The sequence below is a fragment of the Eptesicus fuscus genome, chromosome 13, assembly GCF_027574615.1.
Source record: "Eptesicus fuscus isolate TK198812 chromosome 13, DD_ASM_mEF_20220401, whole genome shotgun sequence".
NCBI lineage: Eukaryota > Metazoa > Chordata > Mammalia > Chiroptera > Vespertilionidae > Eptesicus > Eptesicus fuscus.
The window spans coordinates 40438681-40457982 of NC_072485.1; the positions used below are offsets into that span (position 1 = coordinate 40438681).

Consider the following 19302-nt stretch of genomic DNA (forward strand, 5'->3'; position numbering starts at 1 on the left):
TTTCTAACTCTATCCCTCTCCCTTCCTCTCTGTAAAAAAATCAATAAAATATATATATATTTTTTTTTAAATGAGAAAACTGAGGCTCGGAGCTTCCCATGCCAACCTACAAGGTATTATTATTTCCATTTTATAGAGTCACATAAAGATTCAGTCACTTACTCAGGGTCTCCCAACTAGTAAGTCACTCTAAATGTATGACTCCAAACTCTATGCTTTTCATTATACCACTTTAAAATCGTGACACTTGTCTTACAGTATATTTTTCTAGTCAATTTGCCTTCTTTTAAGTAGACTTCATTTTGCAATTAACATTTAAACATTTTTTATGCTTTTCCAGAGCCTACTTTGATGACAGATGGGGTCAGTGCAGAAGTATCCTAAGAGCCTGAGGGTATAGTCCTAAAGAGAAACCTTTAGATGTCTGGTCCTTTTACTGGTTTTCCTTCTCTCTCTCTCTCCCTCACTTTCCCCAGCACCATTTTCAGGTCATCTCATTGATTTGGCACATAGATCAACCTAAGTTCCCACACATCTCAGTTTTTATCAAATTTATACATCCTCTCTCGGAGGAACAGTCCCCACCCAGGAACTCTGCGTTGTTGTGGCCTTTGTTCCTAGTCGGGTTGTGGTCACCAGCTCATCTCTTTCCTCTCTGCATCTTCTTGCATGTCCCATACATACCTATCAGCATTTACTTGAGGGTCATGGGACTACGTCCAAGCAACAAGCACAAGCTTGTGAGCAAAACATCCAGGGAATGAAATACTTAATCTGCTACGCAGTAGCTAAGTTTCCAAGTTTCAGGTTCCTTCTAAGTAACACCAGGCTAATAAAGTTCTTACCCGATAGCGAGAATTACCCTGGAGGAAAGAAACAAACACTGTTCGTTTCCTTTCCCTCTCCCCCTATCAGCCAAGTGGGTGAAGTGTGAGTCATGCCCCTTAGGAAGGGAGGTCTGTGAGCCACTTCGAGCTGTTATGCCTCACCTGCCAAGCAGAACTTATGTTCCTGCCCTTGTGTTTTTGTCCTCATAATGTGCCAACTCCCAAGGGGACATACTGTCTTTGATCTATTAAACATACGATAAAAATATGGGAGATGGAGAAAGAATTTTCACTTCAGTTAAAGAACAAGTCTAGTTTTTTGTTGTTGCTGTTGTTAATTGTCACCCAAGGATATTTATGCCATTGATTTTTCAGAGAGAATGGAAGGGAAGGAGAGAGAGAGAGAAACATCGATGTGAGAGAGACACTTGACTGGTTGCCTCCTGCACGCACCCCTACTGGGGCCAGGGATCGAGCCTGCAACCGATCAGAATCGAATCCGCAACCCTTCGGTCCGCATGCCAATGCTCAAACCAGCTAGTGCTCCAGTCTCTTTTCTTTCTTGCCCACAAAATATTATTTGTCTGCTGATCTCCAGGTCCGCTCTCTCCTCAAGATCTCATTTCGGGGTCCTAGTTAGGATAACCAGTCATCACAGTTCACACCCAAAACTCCCATTTTCAGCAATGAAAGTCCCACAATCCAGGAAACCTCAGGAGGTTGGTCATCCTCACTGATCATGGCCTCTCTCACTACTTGATGCATTTGTAACTGCATTTTCTGAGTCATGCTCTTGGCTAGATGCCAGCCACTGTTAACTAACCTAGGGATCAAGTATGTGTTTAAGGCACAACAAGTAGAGGCACCAAAAATTAAGGGATTGGGGGGAGGGGAGGAATTTTAAGACTTACATATATTTTTTTAAAAACATTGAAATAGTCACCATGGGATAAATCAGAACTTATTACCTTCTTTATGTGTATGATTTATTTTAGACTTAATTGTGAATTATATTTGGGCAAGGGCACCATAATCATCTCAGCTTGGAGTCTCTGAAGGACTTAAAAGTGGACTTACTCTGAAAATTTTAAGACATAAAACAGTATTTATATTTACCCCATACTTATTTCTTGTGTTTCTTTCATTCTTTACATCCTGATTTCCGCCTAGGGCCTTTCCCTTCAGTATGAAGGGAATTCATACATTGTAAGGGAAATTCCTTTAGAATTTCATGTAATGCAGATCTGCTGGTAACTGATGTTCTCAGTTTCAATTGTCTGAAAATATCTTTATTTTGCCTTCATTTTTCAAAGGCTTTTTTTCCCCACTGGATGTAGAACAACTTGAATTTTGTTTGTTTCTTTTAGAATTTAGAACTGTCTACACTACTGATTTCCAGTTTCCAATGAGAAGCAACCATCATTCTTATTGTTAAATGTAATGTGACCTTCATCTCTGGCTGCTAAGATTTTTCTCTTTGATTTTCAACCGTTTTTTTTTTTAAATATATTTTATTGATTTCTTACAGAGAGGAAGAGAGAGGGATAGAGTTAGAAACATCGATGAGAGAGAAACATCGATCAGCTGCCTCTTGCACACCCCCTACTGGGGATGTGCCCGCAACCAAGGTACATGCCCTTGACCGGAATCGAACCTGGGACCCTTGAGTCCGCAGGCCAACGCTCTATCCACTGAGCCAAACCGGTTTCGGCTGATTTTCAACAGTTTGACTACAATATTCATAGTTGTGGAGAAGGGGGTAAGGCAAGGAAAGGGAAGCACATAGGTCTATTCAACATTATTAATAATTTTTAATTCTTAGGTTTGTTTTTGTGGATTTGCAGATGTTAATTTTTATTATGTTCATAATTTACATGTGTTACATAGATTTTTTTGATGCATTACATGATGAAATCACAAAATCATATTAATTAAAAGTTTAAAAATGATTGAAGGTTGGCAAAATGGAGACACCAACTCCTCCCATAAATTTGGCTGTGCACATGGAGCAGAGAAACAGCATAGGGACTGGAGTAGCAGTGAGTTCAAGGGGAGGTGTTTTGGTTTTGTGTTTTAAATATGGGACCAGCTAGAACTTTCTGTATGCTAATGCAATGATCCAATAGAGAAAGGGAGAAGGGGAAGATGCAGGAGAGGGAGAGAAAAAGGGCACAATCAACAGCTCAAAGTGAGAGATAAAGAGGGGAGGACAGGAGCCCTATCCTGTACCCCTATTTGAGGATTCCATCTATTCTGCCTCCTCTTAAGGCCAGCCGTGGCCTGAAGGCAGAAGATTTGAGAGGCTGCTGGGCTCTTCTCAGCCAGTGTCTTGGGCTGGCTGTGTTGTAGCTGACCTGCTTCAGGGCCAGGGCAAGTGATCCATCCTCAAAAAGAGAGCTTGTAAGTGCTGGCTCAATTGCTCTGGCTTCACCATAAGATCTAAGGGAGGGCCCTGGCCGGTTTGGCTCAGTGGATAGAGCGTCGGCCTGCGGACTGAAGGGTCCCAGGTTCGATTCCAGTCAAGGGCATGTACATTGGTTGTGGGCACATCCCCAGTAGGGGGTGTGCAGGAGGCAACTGATCAATGTTTCTCTCTCATTGATGTTTCTAACTCTCTATCCCTCTCCCTTCCTCTCTGTAAGAAATCAATAAAAAAATTAAAAAGATAAAAATATCTAAGAGAGGGCCTAATCCTTGACTCCACATTGAAACCCTCCAGACCAGCGGTCGACAACCGGTGGTCTGGAGGGTTTCAGAACCACTAGTGGTCCGTGAGGCCAAAAGGTTGGCGACCGCTGCTCCAGACTGTCTCTACTTCAAGAATTTGTGGAGCAGGCTCTTTCCCCTCCCTACTCCATGTGTAGTGGATACAGGTCTTTTTGTGACATTAGTCAAGTCTTCTGGTCTTCCTGAGTCTGTTTTCTTATCTGCCAGATGGGGTTATCAGGCCTCACAGGGTGGTTGTCCTGTAGAATACCACGTGCCACACCGGTTGGCTCGCCTTCCTCATGACAGTTTCGTCTTATAATTGTTGCCTCTTCAAGAAGGAAAGGAAGGAGCCCTGCTGGCGTGGCTCAGTGGTTGAGCATCAACCTATGAACAAGGATATCATGGTTTGATTCCAGTCAGGGCACATGCCTGGTTATGGGCTCGATCCCCAGTAGGGGTCATGCAGGAGGCAGCCAATCAGTGATTCTTTCTCATCATTTATGTTTCTATCTCTCTCCCTTCCTCTCTGAAATGAATAAAAATATATTTAAAAAATAAATAAAAAGGAGAGAGAAGGATGGCAGGTTTAGCAGGTTTCACATTGCTTGTGAATCTGTCAAGTTCAGCTGCCTCAGCTTTTTCTTCCCTCCAGTGATGAAGTACCTCTTCAGGGGACAGCTTCCTGGTTTTATTTAAAGTTACTTCTGGCTCTGTTCGCTTAGCCACTATGAGCAAACTAGTTCTATCAACTTCCCTAAAAGGGGAGGAAAGAGTATAAAAGTAATTTGCATGTTGTTTTCCCCAGACTTATGTCGTCTACTCTTGTAGGAATTTATTTAGGAAAATCGCAACCACTTCAATTCTTTCAGTTGTTATTTACAGTTTGATGACTCTCAAATCCCTATCTTCAGTCTAGACTTCTCTCCCATGCTGCGGATACACATGGATCCAACTGTATCCTAGATGTCTTTTCTTTGATGTGTTACAAACAATTCACTATATCCAAAACATGAGCCTGTCATGTTCCTTTGCATATCCCCTCTACCGCCTGCACTTATCTCGGTAAACTCAATCAGAGCATAGGTGTTATCTTCCCCTCTTCCGACTCTATCCCCCGGGTGCTCAGCCAGTCTCTTACCAAGGCCTGTTAATGCCAACTCCTGAATATCTTTTGAATCCACTTCTCATCAATTCTTTATCTAGTCCCAGTCATCTCGCCCATGACTATTTCTGACCAATCCCTCATATCCACGCTTTCCCAGCACTATTCACTCTCCATACTGCAGCCAATGTGATCTCTCACTGTAATCAAACTTTTACCCCCACTTTACCACTAGAGTGGGAGGGCCTCTTCAAGGCTGCCAAAATAAAATAAAAACCTCCATATTCCTAAGTCAGTTATCCAGTCTGAGTGCCCAGTTTATTTAACCTCTCAGCAGCAAGAGACATAGTTGATCTCTCTCCTTTAAACACTTTCTTCACTTGTTTCTAAGGCATCAGTCTCTCTTGGTTCTCCTCCTCTCTCATTGGCTGCTCCTGCTTGGCCTGTGCTGGTTCTCCCTCATTTCCCCTACTTGTTAATAGAAGGGTGACCCAGAGCATAGTTGTTAGACTTCTCTATTTACACTTACTTTGTAGGTGACCCCATTTGATCTCAGGACTTTAAATTCCCTCTATACGGTGAAGACTCCTTATGGTTACTTAGCTCAGATCTCTCCTGTAATTCTAGGCTCATATGTCCAACTGCCTCCTCAACATCTCCACTTGGATATCTAACTGGTATCTCTATATCCAAAACTCAACCAGATTTTATTCCTCAGACCTATTCCTCAGTCTTCCCCATCTCAGTTCACAGATAATCTATCCTTCTAATTTAGTTGTTCAGGCCAAACTTTTAGAATCCTTCCTGATGCCTCTGCCAATCCACCAGGAAATTATGGCAGCTCTGCCTTTAAAATATATCCAAATCCAACCACTTTTTATCACCCCCTCCATTACCACCCTGGCCTAACCCATCATTATCTCTTGCCTAGATTATTGTAGGAGCCTCCTAACTTGCCTTTCCACTTCTACCCTTGCCCCTTCAGTGTTAAATAAGTCATTGAATAAATCATGTGACTTCTCTGCTGAGAACTCTTCAATAACTTCACTTGGTGATTAGAAGAGCCAGAGCTGGTTCTGAGCACAGGAAGGCCAGAGCCAGAGAGTAGGAAGGTAGTTTGAGCCTCAAACTTGAAATATACATCTTTTGGCAAATGAACAAAAACATAGTCCCAGACCAGATGCAGAAGACAGGAGCTATGGCCCTTTCCTTTGGGAGCTCACAGTTCCACAAGGGAACCAGTTTTATGTCTAAGTCCACCAGTTCCTACAAAACACCTGTAATATTTAAAGAGCTGGATCTGGTACTACAGACCCTGCCTTCAGGGAGTGCACAGTTCTTTGAGGGCACTGGCCTCCAAAGCATTCACTTCCTCAAATGACATTAACACTTAAATAAAACAAAGCAAAGAAAATGAGAATAGGGAAAGGAAGACAGCAACACATGGGGTGCTTGAGTAGAATTCAACAAAGGTGAAGGAAAGGCTTTGTAGGCTGTGGATTGGAAGAAAAGAAATCTGTCAGAGAATCGCAGAATTTGGCAGCTGGGAGGTACAAACAATATAGTCTAGCTAGAGAGAAGGCCAGAGATGAGAAGAGATAGGCCTGGACCAAAACAATCAAGTTAAGATAGGGATCAGAAGCAAAGAGCAAGAAGCAACCTGTCATCTGAGCCTTGGCCTCTCTGGCTGCCTACTTAACAGTTCCTTACCATGAGATTGCCCTGTCTTGTTCCATGCCTTCCTTCCTGACGGCCAGGCTCTGCCACATCATGAATGAGCCTCTAGATTAACCACAGGCAAAGATTAACCAAACGCTGTTCCAGAAGAGTGAGTGTAGGAGTCAGGAAGTCGGAGACAAGGCCAGGCAGGTTGCCCACCCCCTCCCACCCTAGTGTTCTCACCTCCACTCAACCAGACCACAGTGTTTCAGACATTACTAGTAATCAGGGTGTTCCAGGCCAGCGGGGAAGCTGAGAGCAGACCTGATGCCTTGCCCAGGCTCTGCTGCTGGCTTTCTGGGGTCTAGGGCAAGGTTTCTCTGGTCTCAATTTGTGGCTGTACCTCCCTCTTCTCTCCAATCAGGCAGTTTGCATAGTGGTTAGGAGCATGGCCTCTGAGTCCAGACTGCCTAGGTTTAAAGCTCAGCTTTCCCACTTACCAGCTGTGTAAACTGGGACAAGTTACCTAACTTCTATGCTTCATTTCTTTTATCTAAAAAATGGGCACAGTAGTACCTGCCTCCTAGGGTTTGTTTAGGATTAACTGGATAAGATAATGTAAAGTCTTTGAACGGTTCTTGGCACGCAACATAGTAAGAACTATGCAAATGTTAACTGTTGTAATTTTTATCATTTTTACTGAAATGTCTTCTCTCTTAGGCTGTTACATCTTGGGTGGACTGGTAGGAAAGAAATACTAAGGGATAGAGACATGATCAGAAGCTTAGCACTGGGAATGGGGAGCTGAGAAATATGGAAAGCATTGCTCAGGGCTGTAGCATTCACTGTGTGCTCAATTCAGACCCAGAGTTAGAGGCCCAGAACAACACACTGCCCCACCTAAGAGTGATAGAGCCCTAGCCACAGCAGTCCATGGCCTGCCTGCCTATGAGTCTTAAGGCATTAAAGCTGCTTTTTTCCCCCCAGGAACCCAAGGAATTTTTCTGTGCCTTGATTTCCCTTCCCAAAACCCAGAGACATCTGATATACAATCGCCCAGCCAGTGTTGCTCAGTGGTTGAGCATTTCTGGTCAGGGCATGTGCCTGGATTGTGGGCTCGACCCCCTGTGAGGGGTATGCAAGAGGCAGCCAATCAATGATTCTCTCTCATCATTTATGTTTCTATCTCTCCCTCACCCTTCCTCTCTCTGAAATCAATAAAAACATTAAAAATAAAATAAAAGCCCAGCTGCTGTGGCTCCATAATTGAACATCAACCTATGAACCAGGAGGTCACGGTTTCATTCCCAGTCAGGGCACATGCCCAGGTTGCAGGCTCGATCCCCAGTGGGGGATGTGAAGGAGGCAGCCAATCAATGATTCTCTCTCATCATTGCTGTTTCTATCTCTCTCTCTCTCTCCCTTCCCTTCCTCTCTGAAATCAATAAAATAAAATAAAAATAAAAAATATACACTCCTGACAAAGAAACCCAACCACCACAAAATCACCAGATCAAATCAGCAGGGAAACTTCCTGAGCTTGGTGTCTTCTGTCCTCAGCCTGTGCTCCAGGCCGAATGGCTGAACTGTTCCTCTTGGAGCTGGAGGCCCATTTTTGTGAGCCACTAAGACTAGTCCTCTGCAGAGCCCCAAGAGGAGACCTAAAGATTAAAGGGTTTCTGATAAGGGCCACACACAGCTTTGGGAAGGAGATGAGCTCCCTGGCCAAGGATGCACAGAAATCAGGGGAAATAGCTAGAATTGGCTGATGCCCACCCTGGCCCAGAATGCAATTTGACAGGCTCCTCAAGGGAAAGGACCCACAGGTCTGCTGGGTATGTTCTAGGCCCAAGTTGCCTAAGCTTCTCTGAGGCCAGAAACCGGGAGGAGCTGGTAGTTCTAGAGGTGTCACTTTAATCCTTTCCTCTCGGGAATCTGGACTTTTGGGCCCTCTCACTGACAGGGAATGGGTTCAAAAGGTTGAGGAGTCTGGATCTAGTCAGGCCTCTTCATTGGGTAGATGGGGAGACAGGTCTAAGGTGAGGGAGTGATCCTAGGCCCTGTGGAATAGCCTGTTCAGGGAAGGCTCCTCAAAGGGAGTATGTAGGTAGTGAGACCCACATGATTAGAGCTCTAATGCAGGCATGAAGTGTGAGCTCAGAGCATGAGCCCCAGCTGTGCTACAGCTGGGCTGGGTGGGTCAGGTTAAGATTGGCCTCTCAGGGCTAGGCCTGTGGTCTGTCCCCACTTCCCCCTGCTCTTAGCCACAGCTACTAGGTTTACTGCTCTCTTTAGCACCAAGTCTTAGTCCCAGCCTTCAGAGAGGACTCTGTGAGCCCCACCCCCACCCCGGGAGCAGGCAGCCAGCCAAGGGGGTGAAAGTTGAGCAAGGCAGGCAACTATACTGAGCCCTCACTTGTCTGAACCAGTGATCTGTTGGCAAGCCCACCTAGCCAGCCAGAACCAGGAGGCTATTAACAGTTTTCAGCTCTGGAAAGTTTTGCTTCCAGCTCCTGAGTCAGTGTTTGTCACTTAGGGGAGCTGCTCTGGGAAAAGAACAAAAGTTCAGTCCTAATGCCAGGCCCAGAGGCTAACTGGGCAGGGCTTAGTGAAGTGGGAGAGCCTGGCCAGGCCTGGCCTAGCATGCCTTGGGAAGGTGCTGTACCCCAGTTCTTCTCTGCTAGGGTGAGGTCAGAGAACAGCAAGTCTTCATTTTACTCTCTGCAGCTGGTGTCAGCTCCAGCTTAGCACCTGTGTTTTGCAAGATGTTGTACCAGGCAAGAGCCTTGGTCACATCTGAATTTTATTTCTCAGTTTCACAGTAGACCTGAGGTAAGAAGGCCAAACAGAAATTCTTAGCTCCATTTGGCAATGACGTTACTGACAGAGAGAGAAAGTGCCTTGGCTCTAGCAAGTGGGGCAGTTGAGCTTGGCCACAGACCAGTGTTCCTCCCGCTCCACCCCACTGTCTCCCCTGTGAGAAAGTCCCAGGGGTAAGTGGGGGCACCTGCACCTACCACCCTCCTGGGAACATGTTGTGGCCTTTTCAGGGGGACCCATCTGGGGACTGGAGTGGAGGGAACCCAAATCACAGTGCCTTGGAGAAGGTGCATCACAGGGTCGTGGCCAAAGAGAGAACCACAGCTGGGATAAGTCCCTGGGTTACAGAACCTTCTCTGGCATTATCTGCTCCTCCTGATCCGTTTCAGATGGGGAAACCAAGGCCCAAAGAGAAAGTGACTTGCCCAAAATCACTTGTCTAAGAAGCACTAGAGCCAGAACTAGAACCGGCTCCCAGCCAGAGTTAGCTTAGCCTCTTGATTTGAGGTGCCCAGGGAGCCCCAAATTTTCCTTCCACCACCGTACCTCACTCCTTCCATGACACTTTATTTTCACCCCAGTGGAGTTCTACCTTTGGCATTAAAGTCTCCTTTGAGATACATCTGTCTCAAATAATAGGCATTAAGACCTGTTCTTCTTCATGGCCTGGGTGTCCAGGTGCTGAGAAAATGGAGGTTCCCATATTTGAAAGTTGGAGAATTTAATGGGAAAGCTGGGTGGGTTTAATGGGGACTGTTGGAGAGCCCCTGGCCTGCTACCATGCTTACCCAGACCAATGGAAAAACAGTTCTGTCCTTCAACCCAGGACAGTAGTCAGACCTCCACCCCCAGATCCCACAGAGGAATATGGTCAGTTTCTCCCCAGACATTTAGGAAGTTCCCTCGGCAAGCATCAGTCCCTCTCTCTGGATTTGTTTTCCATCCTCTCTATGTACAGGTCAACCAGGCCCATCCCCACTGTTTTCCCAGCAAAGAAATTCCTTCTTCACACTTTTGCTCAAGTTGAGCTTCCACCTGGAACAGCCTCTCTCATCTTCCTTATTCAGATTCCACCTTCATGATTTTTCAAGTCCCTCTTTAAAGTATCGTTCCAGGAATGTCACCCCATATATGACACCCACTGTCTAGACTCCAGGGCCCCTACAGCCCCTTAGTCGGAGGATCCTGCTTCCATGTGGGTTCCTCCTGCCTCCCCAGGAAAGCTGAGGTTCCTGCAAATCCCAGGCTACGGTGACAACTTGCTTCTGACAAAAGGGCTGGTTTCACCTCTGCCCAGCTCCTCTAGGTTGTGTATTTTAGTGTAGCAATCCTGATGAAGAAAAAACTTTTATTACTAGTCAAGATGTTTTTTAAACCCTGTTGAAGTCAACAAAAACCAAATGCTGCTGAGGGTGTGTTCTCTATGTCTTTCCATACCTTTGCCTCACCCTGTACACACAGCCAAGCCCTGGGCCCTGGGCCTGGGCCATACAGATAAGGCCCCCTAAGTCGCTGGGTCTGGGCGTGGGTGCTGGGAGGTTGGCTGAACCAGCCACACTAGATTCAGCTCCAGGGCAGTTGGCCCAGGCAGCAAGTGCAGGCCTGTGCTCCTGCTGTTCCCTCCAGTGGGATGACCTCATGTCCTCCCCCAGCTCTGCTGAAACCCTGCTCATCTCAGATCCCACCTCTGTGTGAAGAGTCCTGACCTTTCCAGCTGTTAATAGTTGCTCCTTTCTCCGTGCTCCCAAGTTCTAGGCCTCATCTCTGTGGTTGTTGGGTAGGTCGGTATCTGTCTCCCCTCTCGCTGAGCAGCCCCATGAGGACAGGAACCAGGGCTACCTATTATCTTTAAGAATTGATTAGGTTGGCCTGGCCAGCATAGCTCAGTGGTTGAGCATCAACCTATGAACCAGGAGTTCACGGTTCCATTCCTGGTCAGGGCACATGCCCAGGTTGCAGGCTCAATCCCCACTAGGGGGCATGCAGAAGGCAGCTGATCAATGATTATCTCTCATCATTGATGTTTCCATCTCTCTCTCCCTCTCCCTTCCTCTCTAAAATCAACAAAATCTATTTAAAAAGATGAAGCAGAATTGATCATGTTGGCCCAGCCAGCATTGCCCAGTGGTTAAGCTTTGACCCAGGAACTAAAAGATCACTGGTTCGATTCCCGGTCAAGGCACATGCCCAGGTTTCAGGCTCAATCCCAAGTAGAGGGCGTGCAGGAGGCAGTCGATCAATAATGTTTCTCTATCATCAGTGTTTCTATCTCTCTTTCCCTCCCCCTTCCTATCTCTCTAAAAATCAATGAAAACATATTTTTTAAAAATAATTGATTAGGTTGAACAGAATTTAGGCTCCTGAAAGGTTTGATGAATCACCAACAAATTTCTTTTGATGGTCATTTCATGAACTGAGTCATGGAGAGCAAGGCCCATCAGAGCCTCTTAAAAACAGAGAATGCTTCCCCTCCGTCAGGACACAGAGGCCTGGTTTTAGAATTTGAGAGAGGACTGATATCTCCCTGGTCCCCTTTCACTGTAGCAGAGAAAGAAGTGGAAATTATGCTCACTTCGGCAGCACATATACTAAAATTGGAACGTTACAGAGAAGATTAGCATGGCCCCTGCGCAAGATGACACGCAAATTCGTGAAGCGTTCCATATTTTTTTGACCCAGTGATCCCACTTATAGGAATATATCCCAAGAAACTAGAAACACTAATCAAAAAGGATATATGCACCCCTATATTCATAGCAGCAAGATTTACAATAGCTAAGATTTGGAATCAGCCTAAGTGCCCATCAGCAGATGAGTGGATTAAAGAACTTTGGTACATCTACACAATGGAATACTATGCTGCTGTAAAAAGGAAGGAACTCCTACCATTTGCAACAGCATGGATGGAGCTGGAGAGCATTATGCTAAGCGAAATAAGTTGGAGAAAGATAAATATCACATGATCTCACTCATTTGTGGAATATAATGACAAACATAAACTGATGAACAAGATACAGAGACAGAGAAGCATCAATCAGACCGTAAAATCTCAGAGGGAAGGCAGGGGAGGGGGAGGGAAAGGGGGAGAGATCAACCAAAGGACTTGTATGCATGCATTTAAACATAACCAATGGACACAAACACTAGTGGGGTGAGGGCATGAGCTGGGAGATGGGGGAGGGGGAGGAATGGGGAGGTAAGGACACATATGTAATACCTTAATCAATAAAGAAAAAAAAATCAAAAACAAAATAAAAAAGAAATAGAAATTAAGCTGGTGACCCAGAAGATCCATCTGCGGTACAACTAGATGACTGGAATGGTACTTAGTCACTCCTAAATTCTAAATAGTTCAGGAAGCAACAGTCTTGGATCTTGGGAGTAGAGAAAGGTATGCTGAGGCTTAAAATGCTGCTGTAAGGATTTGACTCTAAAGACTTGGTACCTAGTAGGCCGTAACAGCCATGGGTTCCAAAATGAATGAATGAATGAGATATTTGCTACAAGAGACAGTCTCCTCCCCACTCAGTTTAAGACTCTGGTCACAGTGGCTTGGTCCCGCCCATTCACTGATCTAACAGCCACCAGGCTCTTATGGGATCTGGGCCAGTTGGAATCACAAGCATAGATTCAGTTCATCCTTAGGAGCACTCAGTCTGGAAAGGGAAGGTACCAGGCAGTGGCTAGGCAACTGACCTCCCTGGTCTGAGGCATTATGGGATGCAGGTGCCTCCATATTTTGGAAAGAAGAAATGCATACACTAACAAAGGGTTGGTTTCCTTTCTCCTTTTAGCCTAGCCTGCCTGGAAGATGGAGCCATATCTTCTAGTCTCTGTTCAGCCCCTAGCACCACTTTGCTCTTGGTTCCCAAGAAATCCTGTCATACCTGAGAGCTTTCTCAAGTTGTGTGCACTCCATTGGCATTTTATTTTATTTTATTTTATTTTATTTTATTTTTTATTTTTTTTTAAAGGAACTTTTATTTATTTATTTATTTATTTATTTATTTATTTATTTATTTATTTATTTATTTTTACAGAGAGGAAGGGAAAGGGATAGAGAGCTAGAAACATCGATGATAGAGAAACACCGATCAGCTGCCTCCTGCACAACCCCCACTGGGGATGTGCCCGCAACCAAGGTACATGCCCTTGACCCGAATCGAACCCGGGACCTTTCAGTCCGCAGACCGACGCTCTATCCACTGAGCCAAACCGGTTTCGGCTCCATTGGCATTTTAAATTCCAGATTGGCAAGAACCCTCGAGGTTGCCCATCTCCCCCTTTTCCATGGGTGGGAAACTGATGCCCAGGCAGTAGAGTGGGGATGCCTGATTTCCACTCTCCTTATATGCTGGCTGCTATTCTAATTCTTTCAGTCGATCTTTCTGTCTCCCCTGCTTAACTGAGGTCAAGAAGTCTGTCCAGTTCTGTCTCCCTCTCACAGTAGGCTGCATAAATAGGTTAAGGAAATAAAGGAAAGGATCACTAAGTGTTACTGGTCCCAGAAGCAGCTATAGCTGGGCCTCAGTTTCCCATCAGCAGCAGAGTTTCAGGGAGCAGGGAGGTAGCCTCAAGCTCCTCAGGGCCTGAGGGGTGTGCAGTGTTCGTAGTGTTCTTCAGCTCGTGAAGATCACAGCTCCTGGAGTTGGAGGGCGGGAAGAGAGGTCCATCCAGGGGGCAGGCTGCATGCTGTGAAGTCAGCCACGTTTGCCTGTGGTGGCGACCCCCATCTCCTTTCATCACTTTCTCCTCTCCTGCGAGGCCTCCCCTCTTCCCCAGGGCCATGCTCTCGGCCAGCTGCCAGGGGTAGCTTTCTTGTAGAGCTGTGAGCTCCTCAGGGCAGGAAACTGGCACAGGCTAAGCACCAAGAAAAAAAGGTTGAGCAAATGAGTGAGTCTTAGAGGAGTCGAGGACCACAGTGGACTAACCCAAATGCAAGCACCTTAAAGGTGGAATTAGTGATAACCTGTCCGCTCGAGTCAGAGAGATGTTTGACAGTAAGACCATGAGTATGTGCTTCATGTCACCTGGCAGCTTGAGGAACTCAAAGGGCCAACAGAGTATATTATTCACCAACATCTTCTTCTCAGAAGTTGGATATATTCCTGGTGTCACACGTGGGACAGACATAACTCAGAGGACAAATGTCTCGTCTAGACTCATACAGACACAGAACAGATGAGGCTTCAAACACATCCTTGAGGGGACTGCCCCTCCTGAGGCCTAGAAAGAGCCTGAGCCGGTTCCACATCTTAGCTCTGCTACTCCGAGCTGTGGGACCTTGAGTTTATTTCACTTGAACTGTAGTTTCCTCATCCATAACATGGGAATGATGTACCCACCCATGGGGTTGAGGTAAGGATTATACAAGATCAGGTATGTAAAGGGCTTTGCATCACTGTTAGCCAAAGGACCAAAAGATGAGAGGAACCAAAGCCATCTCTTGGTGGTGCCACATCCTCAGTGCTAACCTAGCTGACTTCCTCTCCAGGACAAGAGTGAAGGCACTGGAAGCGCCCCGTCCCGAAGGCCTTGTCGTCCGAGACCTAACTCGCTGCCTCCCAACCTGCCTGAAGAAGAAACTCGCAGAATTGCACGGATATTTTCTTCCCAGTATTCCCAGAAAGACTAATGCAGCTGAGAGACTGAAGGAAGGAGCCCCTGCCCACCGCCCTCAGCCTCGTCCAGCTTGCAGGAGTGCCAGGTCTCTTCTCTCTGGGCTGTCAGAGTCCTGAAACCACTAGGCTAGTTCATGGGCACCCCGAGAGCCAGACAGCATAGACAGTGAGAGCGTCCCAAACCGGCCCCTTGTCCACCTGCAAGGACTTCGGCTTCTTCCTGATATACTGAGGCAAAGACTAGGAACAAAATGGATTCCAGCGCCCAACTGGCCCACTTGTTTTTTTAAGGGACCCAAGCAGGCATCTTCTGGCTGAGAAACTCCTCCCAATGTCCTTGACAGCATACGGCTGGCATGAGCTCACTCTCTGCCTATGATGGGCCATTTCTGCCTTAAAGGTTTTGGGGGAAGGTGTAGATTGTATGCATTGTGCATAAATGAGGAAATGCTACATCACCTTCAGTTCATTTGCTTGAGAATAAGGATATTTTATAGCTCTAAATTATTTTTATGCTGTGTTGAATTAATTAGTAGGAGAGGAGGGGGAAATCACCTCCTTCAAACATTTTATCTGATTGTCTGAAATTCTAACCATGCTTTTAACTTATTGTTTTTACCCAGCTCTGAAGGTCATTGTTCCTGCCTATGTTTGAATAAAATCATATTGGTATTTGTATTCTGTGCACAAGTATTTCCTGGGTTGGCCACTGGACAGGAGTGTTAGGAATTCATTTGTGTTCTAACAGGCAGAAAAAAAGCTTGACCATCATACAGTCCCTTAGAAACTCATCTGAGACCAGGGGCCAGAGTCACCATGAGACTTCTGAGCTCCCCAAAGATCAGGCTGGTCCAGATTAGGGTGACACCCATTACTTCTTTGCTGGTGCCTCAAATCTATTAGCAAAGTAAAGGGAATCTCCTGCAACAAGTCGTCTCAGAATTCCCCACCTCTCGGGGATGTGTGGCTCTGGCTTAGACTGTCAGACCTCAAACTGAGCAGCTACTGTAGACATGGCCTGTGGGGAAGATAAGGGCAAAGATGTGCGGAGTGGCTGCGACAGGTTAGAAGGGAGCTAACGTGGAGGGCCCTGCTTTCTACCCCTAAGCACAGGTCATTTCACTTAATCCGAAAAAAACAACTCTACCACCCACATGTTAGGCTTCCCATTTTAGAGTTAACTAAAGCTCATGAAGTTAATTTGCCTCTGTTGATGTAGCTAGGAAGTGAACCACCACACAGCATCTCCAGAGATGTCGCAAGGCTTCTGCACTCAGTGACCAAAACGGGGCACAGCCGTAAGTGCTGTGAATTCAGGGACTGTATGGAGAAAGACCATGTGGGTTGGAGCAGTCCGGGAAGGCTTCCTAGAACAGAGAAGTCGAGGTGAGCCCAGAGAGAGAACCCAGCGGGTACTCGGGCCACATGCACCTGGGGATCGAGAAGACACCACTCCCCCCACTCGGTCCCCTCCGGCTTGACTCTCCCTGCATCTGAACCTCTGCTGCCTCATCTGTGAAATGGAGATAATAACCCCAGCTTCATAGGGTCGCTGTGAAGATGAAATGGGATGACATTTGTGAAAGTGCTTCGCCTGCAGTTGGCACCTAGTGGAGGCTTAGGAAATGCCAGCCCCGCCCACACCTCCACCCTTCCGGACAGGCAAGCGCACCAATAACCGAGAGAGAGGTAGGACATGCCCTTGGGGGGTACACCGTGAAGCAGGACCCCCAGGGAGGGACGCGATGCCCTCAAGCCAGCCTGCCCTCCTTCATCTGTTCACCTCAGCCCCCTCGCTTGACAGCTCACCCCCTCCCCAGAGCCTCCCTCTCAAGCCACCAGCCCAGAGTGTTAAGGCCTGGGCCTCTTCCTCCCTTTGAGGCCCCAGAGAACCTCCAGTGGAGCAGCCAGGGGCCCAGGCCTGAGGTGTTAAGCTGGTGAATATTCCTTCTACTAGTAAATCCTCTTCAGGTCCTGTAAATAGCCTGATCGGGTCGAGTTAGGATAAGGCCACAGGAGGACACGGGCTGCTTCCACCCAGGCCGAGGGCAGCCTTCATGACACAGACACTCTGAGGGTCTGAAACCCACTGCGCCCCCGGAAGCTGGGTCTGTTTCCCAGTGAGCTCAGGTGAAACAACATGCAGGGTCATGCAGTATGAGGTACCTGTTGGTTCCCACCACCACCAGCAGAGCTAGCCTTGTCTCCCCCACTTCCCTTGGAGCGCTCGCTCCCTTTGTGGAGACCTGAAAATGGGTGTTTCTGATCACCCACAGGCTCGATCCCAGCTCAGGGCAGCCAACCTTGGGACTTCTAGAGCAGGCTGGATTCTGGAGACGGAACCGAAGCAGACAGGCCTGGCCCCGCCCTCAAGAAGCTCTCAGGCCAGTGTAAGCTGAGCCAGCCCGCCTGCCTGCCCTCTGACTTTCTCCAGGGCCACTCTCCCCTTGTTTGGGTTCCTACTATTTATCCCTCCCCAGATACAGTACCCACTGCAATTCACCCACCACCTCGAGGCCAGCATTTTCAGGTGGAGCCTAGAACCTATGTCCTGAGCCCTCCCAACCTCAGTGGCCCTCGCAGCCACTTCTCTAACAACACACAACTGCCTGTCCTGCTGACATTAGGGCAGGGCCTGGTTCAAGGAGGAGGGCAGGCTTTGTACTTGAGCATCTGGACTTATGATCATCTGCCTCGAGGCCATGGCTCTGTGCCCAAATCCAGCATTGGCCTCTGCCTACTCTGCCCCACCCAGTTCATTCCCTTCCCTTCCCAACCCTTTCTTCCTCTCTTCCTCTGCCCTCTCCTCCCCTGCCCCCTTCCCCTTCTCTCCTCTTTTCTCTGTCACCTGGGTTACAGACTCAGATGTGTCCAACCCTTACCCTCAGTGCCTACCCGACAGCAGCTGCTTCAGAGAACCCATCCCACCCTGCCCCCCACACCCTCCCAGCTGCCTTTGGCTCCACAGTGTCCTTGCTGGAGCCTCCAAATGCTATGTCATCGAAAACGTGGTCACAGCAGACAGACCCAAAGTACGTTACCATTTACAGGCTAGAGGCCGGGCTCTGCCTCGTACTAGCTGTGTGACCTCTATAAGTCACTGTCTCTCCCTGAGACTCTGTTCTCTGTAAAATGAGCATTACAAATGTTAAGATCCTCTGCCATGAAAAGGAACGAACAGATGAACTTTGGAAACAGTATGCTAAGTGAAAGAAGTCAGTCACAGGGTATGTCACATATTCTATTTATATGAAATGATTCTATTTATATGAAATATTCAGAACAAGCAAATCTATAGTGATTACCTGGGGCTGGGGAGAAGGGAAGTGACTGCTGATGTGTAGGGGGATTTTTTTTGAGTGTGATGAAAATGTCCTAAAATTGTGGTGATTGATGGTGGTATAACTGTGAATATACTGAAAACCTTGAATAGGTAGGTAAATGGTGTGTGAATTATATCTCAGTAAAGCTGTTATTTTTCCTTTCTTTTTTTGTTAATCCTCACTTGATATTTTTTCCATTGTTTTTTAGAGAGGGTGGAAGGGGGGTGGGGGTGGGGAGAGAGAAACATCAATGTGAAAGAGAGACATCAATTGGTTGCCTCACACAAGCATCCTGACCAGGGCCAGGGATCAAAACTGCCACCAGCTATGTACCCTTGACTGAACCTGAGACCCTTCAGTGTGTGAGCAGAAGCTCTAACCACTGAGAAACACTGGCCAGGGCAAAGCTGTTATTTTAAAAAAAATAAACTTTGCCCTAACCAGTTTGGCTCAGTGGATAGAGCATCGGCCTGCAGACTGAAAGGTACCAGGTTCGATTCTGGTCAAGGGCATGTACCTTGGTTGCGGGCACATCCCCAGTAGGAGGTGTGCAGGAGGCAGCTGATTGGTGTTTCTCTCTCATCGATGTTTCTAACTCTCTATCCCTCTCTCTTCCTCTCTGTAAAAAATAAAAAAATATATTTTTAAATAAATAAATAAACAAACAAACAAACTTAGAATCCTATTAGTACCTACCTCCTAGCGTTGTGAGAAATAAAAATAATATATGTAAAGTAGCTAGCTCATAGTAGGCACCAAGAAATGAGTTATTATCAGTGTTATTACTGAGAGGAGGCGGGGGAGAGACCTGCCCAGCCTACGGAGGGAGGCCTTGACCTTTGGACTTTCACAGGTAACCGGTCCAACACCCCACACATGCACATATATGTCCTCCTCCTCTGAGGTAGCTCTGCCTTCAACAGCTTCCTTCAGTAGCTATTTTAAAGAACCTCGAGTGAAAGGAACTGAACCAGATCTAGAACTCTGACCTCCTTCCTCACCTCCCTGCTCCTCACCAGCCGTCTCTTGTCAAGTGATCAGGCTGTCACTAGCATCTGCAGGGTAAGGTTTCAGGTCAGCCAGAGTGTATAAAGATAGGTGCCAAGCCGGAGGCAGCAGAGACAGCAGTGAATGGCCAGGGAGCAACCAGAGTTCTGTTGCCGCCTCCTGGGATGGAGCCCTAAGGAGGTCCTGAGCTTTACCTGCTGGACTCAGGTAAGATCCCATTCTCTACCCACCCC

At 46.9% G+C, this 19302-nt stretch overlaps 1 protein-coding gene and 1 non-coding gene across 5 annotated transcripts in view; both read left to right on the plus strand.

Annotated features, from left to right (window-relative positions):
• The window catches only part of C2CD3 (C2 domain containing 3 centriole elongation regulator), a 121001-nt gene extending 105585 nt beyond the window's left edge, over positions 1–15416 (plus strand). For all 4 annotated transcript variants that reach the window (XM_028158268.2, XM_054725499.1, XM_054725497.1 and 1 more), the window contains exon 33: positions 14612–15416. In XM_028158268.2, the coding sequence (XP_028014069.2) occupies positions 14612–14752 (141 nt within the window). In that variant the 3' untranslated portion in view covers positions 14753–15416. The remainder of the gene's footprint in view (positions 1–14611) is intronic.
• Positions 11682–11787, plus strand: LOC114234582 (U6 spliceosomal RNA). The gene has a single exon (XR_003620795.2). It is a non-coding gene; the product is annotated as a U6 spliceosomal RNA (small nuclear RNA).
• Positions 15417–19302: the final 3886 nt, after the last annotated feature.